At 38.9% G+C, this 14,210-nt stretch overlaps 1 protein-coding gene across 2 annotated transcripts in view; it reads left to right on the forward strand.

Moving 5' to 3' along the window:
- PAX5 (paired box 5) overlaps positions 1-10,178 on the forward strand; it is a 353,987-nt gene extending 343,809 nt beyond the window's left edge. For both annotated transcript variants that reach the window (XM_072596783.1, XM_072596784.1), the window contains exon 10: positions 1,317-10,178. In XM_072596783.1, the coding sequence (XP_072452884.1) occupies positions 1,317-1,393 (77 nt within the window). In that variant the 3' untranslated portion in view covers positions 1,394-10,178. The remainder of the gene's footprint in view (positions 1-1,316) is intronic.
- Positions 10,179-14,210: the final 4,032 nt, after the last annotated feature.

Raw genomic sequence — 14,210 nt, forward strand, 5'->3', positions numbered from 1 at the left:
GAGATGAAATAAGAAAAGAAGCCATCATTTATCGAGTGCCCATTATGTGCCTGGCATTGTTTTAAGTGCTTAACAAATATTACCTCATTAGATCCTCACAACACTCCTGGGAGGCAGGTTATTATCCCCATTTTACAGTTGAAGAAGCCAAGTCAGACTTAGGTTAAGTGACTTCCCCAAGGTCACACAGGTAGCGTCGGAGGCTGGATTCGACTTCAGGATTTCCTGACTCCAGGTCCAGCCCTCTATCTGCCTATTTACTAGTCATGTGACCTGGGCAAGGTATTTCATCTCTGACCCTCAGTTTTCTCCTCAATAAAATGAGATCTCTAAGGTCTCTTCAAATTTGAATATTCTCCAGCTCTAGAAGGGAAAACCCAAGATTGTGCCAAATTCAAAAGATTAGGCCATGTAACCCCCTGTCTGATTTCCTGCAAATTAGGTCAGTGGTCCCTAGTGCATAAAACAGATATTCAGACTCCCTGACTTCATAGAGGCTAAGAGAAATACGAATGGAGTAATTCATTCAATACTCTGATTCACGTGGGCCAGCACTGTCAAAAACAAGTAGAAATGGGGGCCATCAATCCCTGGCCACATACCGACTTTGTTTTATAAAGCAATGTTATCAATGTTTTATTGTATTTTTATTTATTTTGTTAAATATTTTCCAATTATATTTTAATTTGGTTCAGGCCACATGCAGAGCCTAGTTTGATATCTCCGGTGTAGACAGTCAACATGAAAAATTAATTCCTTCAGAGACACATTTTATGTTTTCAGTGACCTGGAAAATCCCTTCATGACCAAGTAGGAATCGTCTCCATTTCTGACAGATTCAGTTAGAAAGCAAATGGCTCCTATGACAACATATTTCATGCCTTCAACAGGCATGGATGAACCACCTACTATGTGCCAGGTTCAGTGCCATGTATTAGGACTACAAAGACATACGTGAAACAATCCTTCCATTCTAGGAGTTTATAGTTTATCAGTGAAATATGTTAATAATATACATTAATAAATTCTATTAAAAAGCACCTTGCCAACCTTAAAGCATCATGTAAAAGTGAGTTGTTCTTATTATTATGCAGATAAGGAAACTGGAATTTATCAAGCTTGTGACTTATTCAAGGTCACATGACTAGTTGATGACAAAGGTGGGACCCCTGCCTCCTAGTCCAGTCACCTTTTCACCATTGGGAAACCACATCTGGATCACTCGATGCTCTTTTCCTACCATAGATAGGGTTGGGAATGACATGTATTGCCACTTTTTGCACCATCAGTCCTCATGGTCCTCTTTTCTCTTCCAGGCTCCCCTTATTATTACAGTGCAGCCGCCAGAGGAGCAGCCCCGCCTGCCACTGCCACCGCCTACGACCGCCACTGACCCCAGGAGCCAAGAAAGCCAAGCACTTACTACACATATCATTCAGGACCATGGCATTTGAATCACTGAGACATATCCATAGCAACCAGACTGCACAAGGAAGGATGAGAGATGAGCCAATAAGGTTCCACAGACGCAATGAGAAGTTATTCTTTACAAGGGCCAAACTGATATGGGGTTGGTGATGTTTTTTCCCCTCTCTCTTGCTTTCTTGCTTCCCCTCCTCTTCCACTGTTGTTGGATTTTGTTTGTTTGCTTCTAAGAGGAAATCAATGAGATTTTACTCATGTTGACTGGGTCTCAGAAAACCAACCAACCAGAAACCAGTTATACTGACATTCCTCCCTGTTCACAGGACAGTCTGATCTTGGGAGCAGCCCAAATATTAGGCCCCAGGCCAGTTGCCTCTGGTTTTCTCCAGGTATACATGAGGAAGAGTCAAGCAAATGTATTCCTGGGCAAAGCTTTCCTCCTGGATGACCCTGAGGTGGGCATCTCAGCATCATCTGCCTAACTCACCTCAGGCTTTGGTTTGGGGTGGTTGGTCAAGAAAGATTGCTCTTTTCAGCTTAAAGCAGCATCCATGTAAATAACGCCTTGCTTTTTGTGTGTGTTGAGAAGAGAGTGGCTAAGTATACACTGTAAATGCTTTTACACATGGCAGGCTCAAAATGCATTGACCAGTGCATTTTGAAACTGGTGCACAGAGTCAGAATTCAGTAAGCTTTAACCGACTTTGAGCCAACCAGGTGGTCATCCTTTGGCCTGAAGTGATTTTTTTGTTTGTTTGTGCAGTATCCCATAGGAGAGGCCTTGGGTAGGAGAACATGCTGTTTAGAGGCATGGAACACAAGGAACAAGTAAAACTCGTGGGCAGGTTGTGACATTTTGCAGCTTTCTATCAATTCATCTTTCTTTGTAACCATCCTGAGTACACTGGAAATACATTTTTCTAGTTCCAAGCAGGGCTAACTTCAAGGAAGGATTTCTTAGTCAGTCTCTGACATGCTGTATGTAAATCCAAATAGGCAGGTGAAAACTCACTGATTTTCTCAAAGAAAAAGGAAAGAAAACAATCTCAACCTGATGAGCTGTCATGTTAATAACCTGAGTCATCCTTGGCATGGCCCCACTATTCATCATACATTGTAGATCATGTTTTCTAAATCATGAAAATTTGGAGAACATAATTTTGGTGATTTCCCTAGCTACTCTTTGGAAAGCAAGATACCTTCCTCAGTATGAGATCATTATAGTCATAAGGTATTTTTTCGCTTCCCACCACCAGGAAAACAAGCCCACTAATACAGCAGTGATACTTTGTTTAATGTCCCATTCTATTTAGAAAAAAGAACAAAAATGAGTAGCTCAAAAATACTTCAACAATTCAACTCAACAAACATTTTTGAGCACCTAATCTGTGTAGGAGCACTGGTCTAGGTGTTTGGGATACAACAATAAATAAGACACAGTCCCTACCCTCAAGGAATTTATGATCCTGTAGGGGAGATGAGGCATGTACATATATAAATAAAATATAAATTAGATTATGATCAATGTGTAGGCAAGGTCCAAACAAATTTCTGTGAGATTCAAGGAGGGAGAGGTCATTTCCCTCTGGGGGGATCAGGGAACATTCTTCATGGTACTTGAGCTAGGTCTTGAAAAAGGGAATGATTTCAATAAATGGCGACGAGGTTGTGATGGGAGAAGGAATCCATTTTAGGACTAAGGGATTAGTATGAGCCAATGCATAAAAGTGGGAAAGGGCAAAAAGAAGTTGAAGAATGATACAGACTGTCTGAACTATGAAGCACATGAAGAAGGATAGTGTTAGATAAGACTAGAAAAATAGGTTAGGCCAAATTATGAAGACTCTTCAGTGCCAGACTTTACTTGGTACAGAATGTTGAGTCACTCAATGTCATTGATCCAAGACCTGCACTCACAGGATTGGCTGAAGCGCATTTCAATCATCATCAATTCTCTTAAACCCACATAATCTATATGTATTTATTTCCCCCAAGGGACAGCCAGGTTCAACTTGCTTTACTCCACTGTCAGTTAGAGTTGCATTATCATCTTGGACAATGTCATTAGTGCCTGATAAAATGAATGAATGTGTTTCTTACTCCTGCTAAATGAAAGGCAAATTAGAATCAATTAGTTCATTCCTTAACTCATTCAGTATTTATTGAGGAACTCAATATATATAGTATACAGTACTTGGTACTATAGTAAACACTGCAGTGGAGAAGAAGAGATCATATCAAGAAAGAAATATAAGATGGACCCTACCCTTACATAGCTAGACAGAAAAACAGCATGTTACAGAGAGTGTTTAAAGGAAAATACAAAATTGACTATGACCAGATACCAAAATATGCACTATAGGAAATAAATGCTTTAGGAATTGGGAAATCACTGTAGATTGGGGTGGGCGAAATCACTGCAGACTCGGATGAGCAAAGAGGGCTTCACAGAGGTTGTGGGATTTGAATTACAGCTTGAAAGATGGCTAGAATTTAGATAGGCAGAAGGAAGGTGAAAGTCACTGTGAACAATGGTTGTTGTTGTTCATTCGTTTCAGTCACGTCCAACTCCTTATCACCCTTTTGGGATTTTCATGGCAGAGATACTGAAGTGGTTTGGGATTTCCTTCTCCAGCTCATTTTACAGAGAAAGAAACTGAGATAAACAGGGTTAAGTGACTTGCCCAGGGTCACACACCTAGTAAGTGTCTGAGGTCAGATTTGAACTCAGGAAAATGAGTCTTCCTGATTTCAGGCCTGGCACTCTATCTACTGTGCCACCTGGCTGCCCTTCTGAGCAACAGAACACAGCATAGGTGAAGGGACAAAGACATAATGTTTGACATGGCATGTTGAAAGGCCCATTATGTGAACAAGTTTGTGGGTGGCAATTCTCAACTCAAATCCTTTCATCTTATTTCCAAGAGGACCTACTGAGTTCCTGAAAATGAAGCTTCATTTCATTCTGATTTCATTTTTCATATAGTAAGACCTTGCCAGCTTAGTATAAAGGAGGAAGGAGATTCCTCTATTGGAATATGAGACAGTGCTGGAAAAAAAAAAAAGAATTCAATTTATTCCAACCAAGGAATAGTTCCACTGTGTCCCTATGTCTTGGCTTTCATGTGGGGCCCAAGGGCTGCCGCCATTTTCTTCCACCATCTCAGGAGCACAGGGGAACAGATTCTTGGAGAGGAAGACAGATAGGGAGCAGATAAGACTCCAAATCAAGGGACATTTCAAATCTAAGTCATTTGAGTTTACTTATGATGTGCACATCTACTAAGCAGGACCTCTATTGTGCAGCACTGGTCAGATCACAGAATTCAAAATCAAAAACATTATAAAGCAAATGGTCTCTGTTTATATATAGTTTTAAAGTTTATGAAGAGTCTCCACTTAGGCAGCAACTGGGTCAGCTTTGGGATGTTAATTTCTCTGCTATAAAGATCTCGTTATTTATGATCAGTCTTATGATCTCAACTGAAAGGACAAGGTCACTGTACTGAGAGGAGCTGAAATCTATATTGCTACCCTGACAAGGCAAGTGTCGTATTAATTTCACAGGAGTCAGATATATTGTCATTTCACAACTATTACACATGTGGCATAATTCGGAAATTAGAAAAATGTGGCGCTGAAGTTGCCAATTTCAATCATAGGATGTATGTGCAGGTAAACTAAACACAGAGGTCATGGTATTATATTTGGTGATCTCAACATTCTTCCATTTAGCTGCTCTGACCAGCTATTGATTAGACAGGTGGTCAATCCGATTAAGTATTTAAAATGATATGAATAACCAGTCTATAAATGTTGATTTATTTTTAATGATCTGACCAAATTAGATAGCTGAGTACATGACCATTATGGTACTTGAAAAATTTGGACTGGGCAACATAAAATTGGATTAATTCACCATTGAGACAAGGCCACAAACTGCTTCAGTGTTATCAGTGATTATGAAGAAGTACCATAGATATTATTATTAAGATTCATCCTATGGATGTCAATATGCTTGCAGGCAAAATGTATCATGGTATGTTATTTGTGCAGTGTGCCACTCCCAGTATATAAATAAAATGAGCACACCTACCTACCTTAATTACATAAAACAGTACATTATGGGACTACTGATTACTTGGGAAGATAGTAATCAAAGACACATTTATGAATCTGTAGAAAGTAACCCCTCTTCCGTGCGCATATATTAACTTGGTAATGAACAGGTTACCAGTCAGCATATCTCTCCTTCAGTCAGTAGAATATGGCATTATCCCTTGATTGTAAACTATTACACAATACCTGGTTGTGCTGGGCAGTAGGTTGGGCTGTGTTCTGTGATCACATTTGCATTGATAGCTATGAACTGACAAAAAGAAAAAAAATACCAGCAACATCCAGCATAACCTAATTATCTAGAAAGGACATACTTTTTTTCTCATTGGAGTAGAAGGGACGTAGATAGCACATATCTCTTCTTTCTCACTGTACAACAAAATTCCTTTGAATACATTTTAATATGTAATTAATGATTGCAAGAATCCTAATCCTAATTATATTTTTGGGGGGAAGTTGAGGAGCAGATCTGGATCTATAACTTCATTGGAATGGGGAACTCATCTCTTGGTATTTAAGAAATTCAGCGGAACAATACAGATCAACAATTCACTTCATTTATATTCTTAGAGGGTTGTTTAGTATCTAACCACTAAGAAGTTATGGTTTGTCCATGTACACATAGCCTGTGTTTGTCAGAGGTAAGAGTTGAATTGACTAGTAAATTCAAAGCACAAGAAGAATCCAAGGAACCATTTGGTTGGCACACATATTTGCAGAGTATTCTCAACTTAAATCCTATGGATCTCTAAGAATCCAAGTTCTAGTTCAAGACTTTGTTTCAAAGGAAACATTTGTTTTTCTAGAGTTGGGTGAGTCTTAGCCCTTTCAGGCTGAGCCCTGCTTAGAACCGTGTTGTGATGCAAATCAATATCCCATAACCCCTTGTGTAGCAAGAGGTGGACTTGGAGTTGGTGTCTCCTGCTCTCCTACTTATTAACTATATAACTGAGCAAGTCATATCATGTTTCTTGTCGTCTGTTTTCTGGTGTACAGCTATATAAGGGGGTTCAACTAGTCCAGGGATTCTTAAATTTTTGTGTCCATCCCTTTGGCAGTTGGATGAAGCTTGATTTTTCAGAATATTTTTAAGTGCATACAATAAAAGGAAGCCAATTCTATTGAAATGCATCTATCAAAAAATTTTTTTTAGTTCACAGATCCCTGTGAATTAAGAATCCCTGAACTAGATGGTCACTAAAGTCCCTTTTGACTCTTAATCCTAAGATTCCTCTGTCTTAAGGCACCGTGATCATAGAACATGGAACTTAAAGGGAATATGTTATCCCATAAGTCAACAGTCCCAAGTTAGGCTCTAAATTTTGTAAAGAAGAAATCAGAGGAAGTATGACAGGAAGGAGCAGTGTTTTTTGGGGGGTGTTGATCCCTGTCCCATGGGAGGTGAAGGAGCTTCAGAAGTTTTGGAGATTGGCTTGATTTCGATAAGCCCTGAAATGTTTGGATGCTTATCCCAAGGATATCCAATTCTTTTGAGGTTTCATCCAACCTTTCTCACTGCTTCATTTTCCTGTACCAGAATCCTCATCTCTCATTGTCTTACTGTCCAGTATGCTCACCTGCATTCTTTTTTTATCCCCTCAAGCCTTCTTGGAGTCAAGAGACTCTAGACCTTGGCAATACAAGCATCAGACTGGGAACCTGGGAGTGCTAGAGTCAGAAGATAAATTGCAAGCTCCTACATAGAAAATTGGGAAAAACCCATTAAAAATTTTATTTCTGAAGAGCTAAATAAAGGCTCATAAGCCAGAAGAAGTCTTTTGGCTCAGGGGAAGAAAACACTCAAGTCCTTGGAAATTTATAGAAAAAGAAAACTTTCATAGGCCTAGATAAAGCATAGACCCTAAGAGGAAACTCCTTTTATCAAAACATACAAGTCTGCTTTACTTTGTTTTTGTTAATTCATTTCCTTGTACATGATAGGTCTTGACACTTATTCAGTAGGAAATTTTATTCAAAATTTGCTTATAATCTTTGAGAAACATGTTACAGAGAATCCTTATTATGCATGTAAGATTCAAGTCAAATATCTTAAAAATAAACCATATGTGAAATGAGACATGGAAGGGATCAAGGCGATGTTTGTGACCATGGTGACCATAAACTAGACATGAAAATGTAGTGGACACACATTGGATTTCCTGAGGAAAATGGATTTGGGGATTACTTGAGATGACTTGGCAAAACCAACCCTATTATAACCTTTGAAAAGAGGCAGGTTCAGTTAACTGAGAGGTGTCAGTGGCTGATGAGGCCTCGAGTTCAGATTTTCCAGGCACACACACCTCCCTCTCCCAGAGTCACTGTGAATTTGTTTTATTTTGCACATTTTAGTCTGCTTAGGTAGACCTTAGAGATTTTGAAGCAAAAGTGCATTTTTTTTTTAATCTAGAAAATGAATAATTGGAAAGTTGGACAGTTGGGCCATGACTTTTAGCCTGTGATATGTACACCTATCACCACTGGTACTTCAGACCGCTGTCCTTAGTACCTGAGGTTTTCCTTCTGCATATTCATGATGAAGCTACAGTATTGATCTCTAGTGCTCCCCCACTGTCATCCAGTCTTGCAAGGCTTGGCGAGAGCTGCATGGATTCAGTTCCCATGGGGGTTAATGTGCAGAGGAATGAATTGAAACTATGAGCCCTGAGGAGTACAGTTGACTTCTGAGTCTCCTAACAAACCTGTGATTTGAAAAGGCTGAAGTCACAAGTCAAAGGCACACAAACACACACACACACACACACACACACATGCACACACACACAAGCTCACACACAGTGTGATTAAGTCTGAAATGATTTCTCATCATCGAGGTCAGATTTCACTTGGAATGAGTTTAGTATGTAGATACAAAATATTCCTCTCTCTGAATGAGTTAATATTTCTTTTCTTTTCTAATTTCTAATCAGTCTATATCCTAAATGCAACTTAAGTGAAGAAATGCAGTAACTATTACAGGTAACCTCCCCCAATTAATTAGAGAAATGTGTAGGTCTCTGGTAACTTACTTCTCTGTGTGTGTGAGTATGGATGTGTGCATGTATGATAGAGAAAAGGCATTATTCCATCTTACTACTTTTGAAGTCTGTTTTCTTAAGTGCCTGATCAATAGGTAACATGCATAGTAAAGCAGAGTAAAATCTTGAAGCAAAGTGAGAAGTATCAAGGCACCAGAATTAAATACAAAACTGAAATGGGAGTGAGGAAGAGGGGAGGGGTTGTGATGCCACACTCCCCCATGGATAGAATGCAAGCATCTCATCCATTAATGCCATTTGAAGTCAGGTGCCTTGGAAGGGTGAATCGGCCCTGTGCGTTAATGTCTGTGGCCACAGAATATTGGGTCTCTCTTGTTGAAATAATTGCCACACTTTCTGCCATGTCCCTCATCTTCTCCTGAAAGTACCATTAAGAATGAATGATTTCATATGATAGATTTTTGATTTACAAACTGTGCATTTCCCTTGGAGTGGAACAGAAAGGAAACCATTTAATGGCTCTCTTATTTTCAAGCATGAATACATTTTAATGAAACTATTTTATTGTATTTGGGGAAGTGGAAAGTTGAACATTCCAGCCAATCAATAGCCAATTAATTGCTATAAAGCTAAAAAAAAATAAACTCCATGTCCATTTAAAAATGTAGCATAAAAACATCAAAGACGTTTAGTATCACTTTTACTTCTTGAGTTAACAAATCTTGGCACACAAACATAGAATGACACACGCCCTTCAAGACATATTTGAAACTAGAAACACAAAGCATTTATTCTTTGCTGGCCCACTTACCAGATTTTTGCTTTGGCTCTTCAGCTGTTCCTTCTCAGAAAAGATGACTAATGTTCCATTAGTGGAACCTGATAGGAGATGGGTGGCAGGACCCTTCCCTGAACACGTACAATGATGCGCGTTTGCCTGTTTCCACCCTGAATGTACCTTTCTGGCAGAGCCAACTGCCTCTTTGGATTCTCCCACTTGGTCTCCATATATCTGAGTCTCAACCCAGAAAATGGGCAGTGGGAGACTGAAATCTTGCTTTCGCTTTGCTCGGCCTTGTATTGGAAGACACTGTCCTGGTTTGGTTTGGTTTTGCTTTGTTTTTCACTTTCTAGTGGCCTTTGTACATTCTGGATTTACAGAAATGCATTATGTTGCAAAAAGAGCTCATTGCCAGGAAAAGATGAGTCCTCTTTTTTTTTTCCTTTCTTAGAGACAGTTCACTTTGTCTTAGGGACTTCCAGCTTCAAAGAAAAAAACATATCTATTGTATCCGCCAAAGTTTGTGATGCCTGCATAGAAGCTTACTTGTAAAAAAAAAAAAGTACAAAAACTCAACAACAAAAAATAAATAGAAACACAATTGAATTGCCTTTGAAAACAGGAGACGAATCTGTGTCCAGCAGATTAAAAACAATGCTTCTTTAAAATGTGTATGTTTTGTACTCTTTTTTTCTAGTAGAAAAGAACTGACTTGAAACTTGGTGGTTTTTTTCTTAGTGTTGTGTGTTGCTTTTGTGTGTAATAATATTTGAATGTAACTACAGCAGTGCCAATTTGCCAAAGATGTGGAACATATTTTTCTTTTGTGGGTAACGAGGGATGGGGAGGGTGGGGATTGTGGGGATGGGGGTGGGGGGTGCATTGTGGGACAAATGGGGATGGACTTTTTTTCTTTTCTTTTTCTTTTTTTGTTTGTTTTTTCATTTTTTTTCTTGTCAGCACTGGAATTCGTGATTTTATTCTAAGTTAAATGGTTGACTGCAACACCTTTCTTTTAGATTAGTAGGAGAAACATGCAATAAGATTGGCGTAGTTTCAATATCTGTGTGTCTTCATGAGAGTGGCTGTTACTTGTGAACAATTGATTTTATGTAACCTTTATGTGAGATAATTATTTGTAAATATTTGCCATAATTTTATTGGTTCCTAAAATAAAAGTAATTTTTTAAGTTCAAAGAACTTGATTCCCTTTCATTTTTTTATAACTTTCTTCCCTCTCACACATCCTTTTTAAAAAATAAAATGACCTGGATTTTAATGCATCAGTCCTCTAATACTGGTCAAGAAGACTGAACATGCCTATGCTTCTAATCACCAAAACAGTACCCCACATTGCTACCATGAACATCTACATAACTTGGGGTTCAAAGCTACTCATAATTGTGCTCAGAGCCCCCACCCACTGAATCCTGTCCTCCTAGACCATTCAGGATTTATCATTTGTGGTTATTCAGTCATTTTACTCATGTATGACTCTTCATGACCCATTTGGGATTTTCTTGGCAAAGATACTGGAGCGATTTGCCATTTCCTTCTCTAGCTCATTTTATAGATGAGGAAACGGAGGCAAGCTGGGTTATGTGACTTGCCCAGGGTGACACAGCTAGTAAATGTCTGAGGCCAGGTTTGAACTTAGGAAGATGAGTCTTCCTGATTTATCATGTGAGCTTGTATAGTAATAAGAATAATAGCAATTTACTTATTAGAAATAGAATTAGAAAGATATTTTGATATGAAGTAAGCATCAAATGAAAATAGTGTAAAATATATCAAAGTGTAATCCTCATCTCAAATCACATTCTCTCACACTCCTGTCTCCTACTCCACAGGTAACCAAGGGCCATGAGCTTTTTGTGTCTGCTCATCATTGCTGCCTTAATGCACAATGCTGTGAGGAACATCACAGAGTATAAGATTCAACCATTAGATCAACACAAAGGGTGCTTTACCTGGGTTGGCAGAATCTCTCATGGCCAGATGATTCTGTCCCCCCAGGATCCAAAGCCACATTCCACATGAAGGATAAGTTCCCTTGTGCTGCATGGCCACAAAATGCCATCAGGTTTTGCATCAGTAAGAATGAGAAAAGGCTCGCTGGTCTTCCCTGGAAGTACCCCCATCAGCCCTCAAGTTGATCATCATCAGAAATGAGAACATATCATTAATCATTATATCCCAGCAAGCTGAATCATTATATCCCAGCTCATAGAGAACTACTGCCCCCCCTGCCCTGGTGATCATTTGTCTTTCTCTCTACTTCCTACTCTGAGTTTATACTGCTTCTTGATTGTATTCCCTCTTCATGAGTTCCTAACAGTCCATTTGACCAATCCAGGGGTAGATTGGCATTAAAGTATCCACTGATGATAACTGTTAGAAAATGCAATTTAGAAAAAAACTGACATATCATGCATTTAGTCATATTCTTTGTGAATTACAAGGGTAGCTAATATTCCTATAATTTAAAAAACAAATATTATCTTATTTGATTCTCAAATGAAGCATGTGGTACAAGAATTATAATTTCCATTTTAAGTATTAAGAAAATGTCTGTAAGACAAAGTGATTGCCCACGATCCCACAGGTGGTAATCAGTGGAACCATGCTCAGACAGGCTGGATGATTTCAAGTCTGGCACACTTTTCATTCCCTGGTTTTCTGCCAATACACAGATAGAAACATCTTCAATGAAAGTACAGGCCTCTTTATGCTAATTCATAAGTCATGAGTCAGAGAAGGTCTATCACCAAGAACAAAGAATACAGCCAATATTCCCAGCTGATAGTAAAATGTGTTTTTCACCATGGTGACTTCTTCTCCAATGACTTTGTACTTAAGATTAGGATACCCTTCCTTAGTTTCCAGTTGCTCACAGGATATGCAAAGTATTAAGATCTGGGTTTGACTCTCCATCTCTGTCATTTAATAGCCATGCCAGGCAGGTCACATTTTCACCCAATTTCTTAATCTGTACAATGAGGCAGTTGAACTAGGTGATCTTTAAATAACTTTCCAGCTTGAATTTAAGACTGAACATGGCAATTTAAAGTGAATGAATGTATCTATTCCACTATGTGTTCATTATGACATATGCTTGGCATATACCAAACCAAATACCATTTTGGAAAATCATTTGTAAAGTAAACAATAATCCTGATATTGGGCTGCATAAACAGAGATATCCCATACAGAAGCTACTAGGTCACCTCCACTCTCTACTTGGTTTTTTCTGGTCTGGAATGAGGTGATTCTTGAGGATTGCTTCAAGGCTCTTCCTGTCTCCAAACATGTCTTCCACTTGCCAGCCTGAATACTACCCTCCTTTTCTGCTTAAATAGCAATTCTTAATTTTTTAAGAGTTAGATAACAAGTATCTCCAGGAGGTCACTGTTAAAAGGCAATTCTATCATGCAAGAGGCTGTTAGATGATGCAGTACATACTGTACCAGTCCCAGAGTCAGGAAGACTCATCTTTCTGAGGTCAAATCTGGCCTCAGACACTTACTTACTGTGTGACCCTGGGCAAGTCACTTAACCCTGTTTGCCTCAGTTTCCTCATCTATAAAATGAGCTGGAGAAGGAAATGGCAAATCACTCCAGTATCTCTGCAAAAAATTCCAAATGGAGATTTTGTCCAATGAAGAGTTGGACATGCCTGAGAATGACTGAACAGCAAAAACTATATTATATAAGAATGGCTCTTAACCCTTTCCCAATATTCTTTCTACTCCTAAAACACTGACTAAAAGAGTAGGTCAAGGAGGGAGGTTCTCAGAGACAGCCAGGACTGATGGTGAGAGGACACAAAGCAAAGCAAAGACGTAAGACTCAGAGTGATGGAAGAGTCTAAAGCTTGTACCAGGAGAAGTTGGGGGTGAGGGAAGGGAGGAGATAAAACGACACCAGTAAATCTAGGGCTGACCCTGCTCACAAATAAGTGAACAATTTTCAGATACAGATATTTCAGATACAGTCCAGATACCTGGAGGAAGCTTACCTCACGAATGTCCTTTCCAATTCCTCAGCATACTGTGGAGGTGACCTTGAGTTTGCATGGGCTACGTCAGCAGAGTACGCATTTGATGATAAGGTTTATAAAATGGGACCCACGATGGCCTTTGTTGTTTCATTTAACAAGCATACATTTTCACTCCCTTCCAACATCTTCTTCTCAGTCCTGAAAAAGAAAATCAAAAGCCTTGTCACAAACAAACCAAACAAATTCCCACATCCCAACCACATCCAAAACTGTTATGTATCTGTCTGCTTTTCCTCTGGAATCATGACTGGTCATTAAGTTGATCAGAGTTCTTAAGTCTTTCACAGTTTTTCTGTCTTTTCAGCGTTCTTGTATAAATTCCTCTTCCGCTCATTTCACTGTATATCGCATCATACAAGTCTTCCCAGGTTTCTCTGAAACTATCCCTTTCTGTAATTGCTCATGGAACAATAAAAGCCATTTGTATTCATCCAAGGGCCAGCCCAGCTGAATTTGGAGATGCTCATCATCAGAAGTTGGGCTACTAAACAATGAACTTCCTTCATGACAAAAATTCATAAAGGCTCCTGTACCAAGGGTCAGAGAGCTTGCCATCTATGTTGGTGGAGGAAGAAACCTCTTAGAGAAAAACCAGTTTTAGAGAATTGGAGGTTTTCCTATTGAAGCAGAGGTTTTTATTTGTTGTTTATCTTTAACATTCATTTTTAAAAATATGAATTCCAAATTCTCTCACCTCTCCCCTATTCGTTGAGAAGGCAAGCAATATGATATAAATTACACATGTGAAATCATGTAAAACATTTCTACATTAACTATGTCACAAAAAATGAATTTAAAAAGCAAGAAACATAAAGAAGATGAAAAA

This window comes from Notamacropus eugenii, chromosome 3 (genome assembly GCF_028372415.1).
Source record: "Notamacropus eugenii isolate mMacEug1 chromosome 3, mMacEug1.pri_v2, whole genome shotgun sequence".
NCBI classification, from domain to species: Eukaryota; Metazoa; Chordata; class Mammalia; order Diprotodontia; family Macropodidae; genus Notamacropus; species Notamacropus eugenii.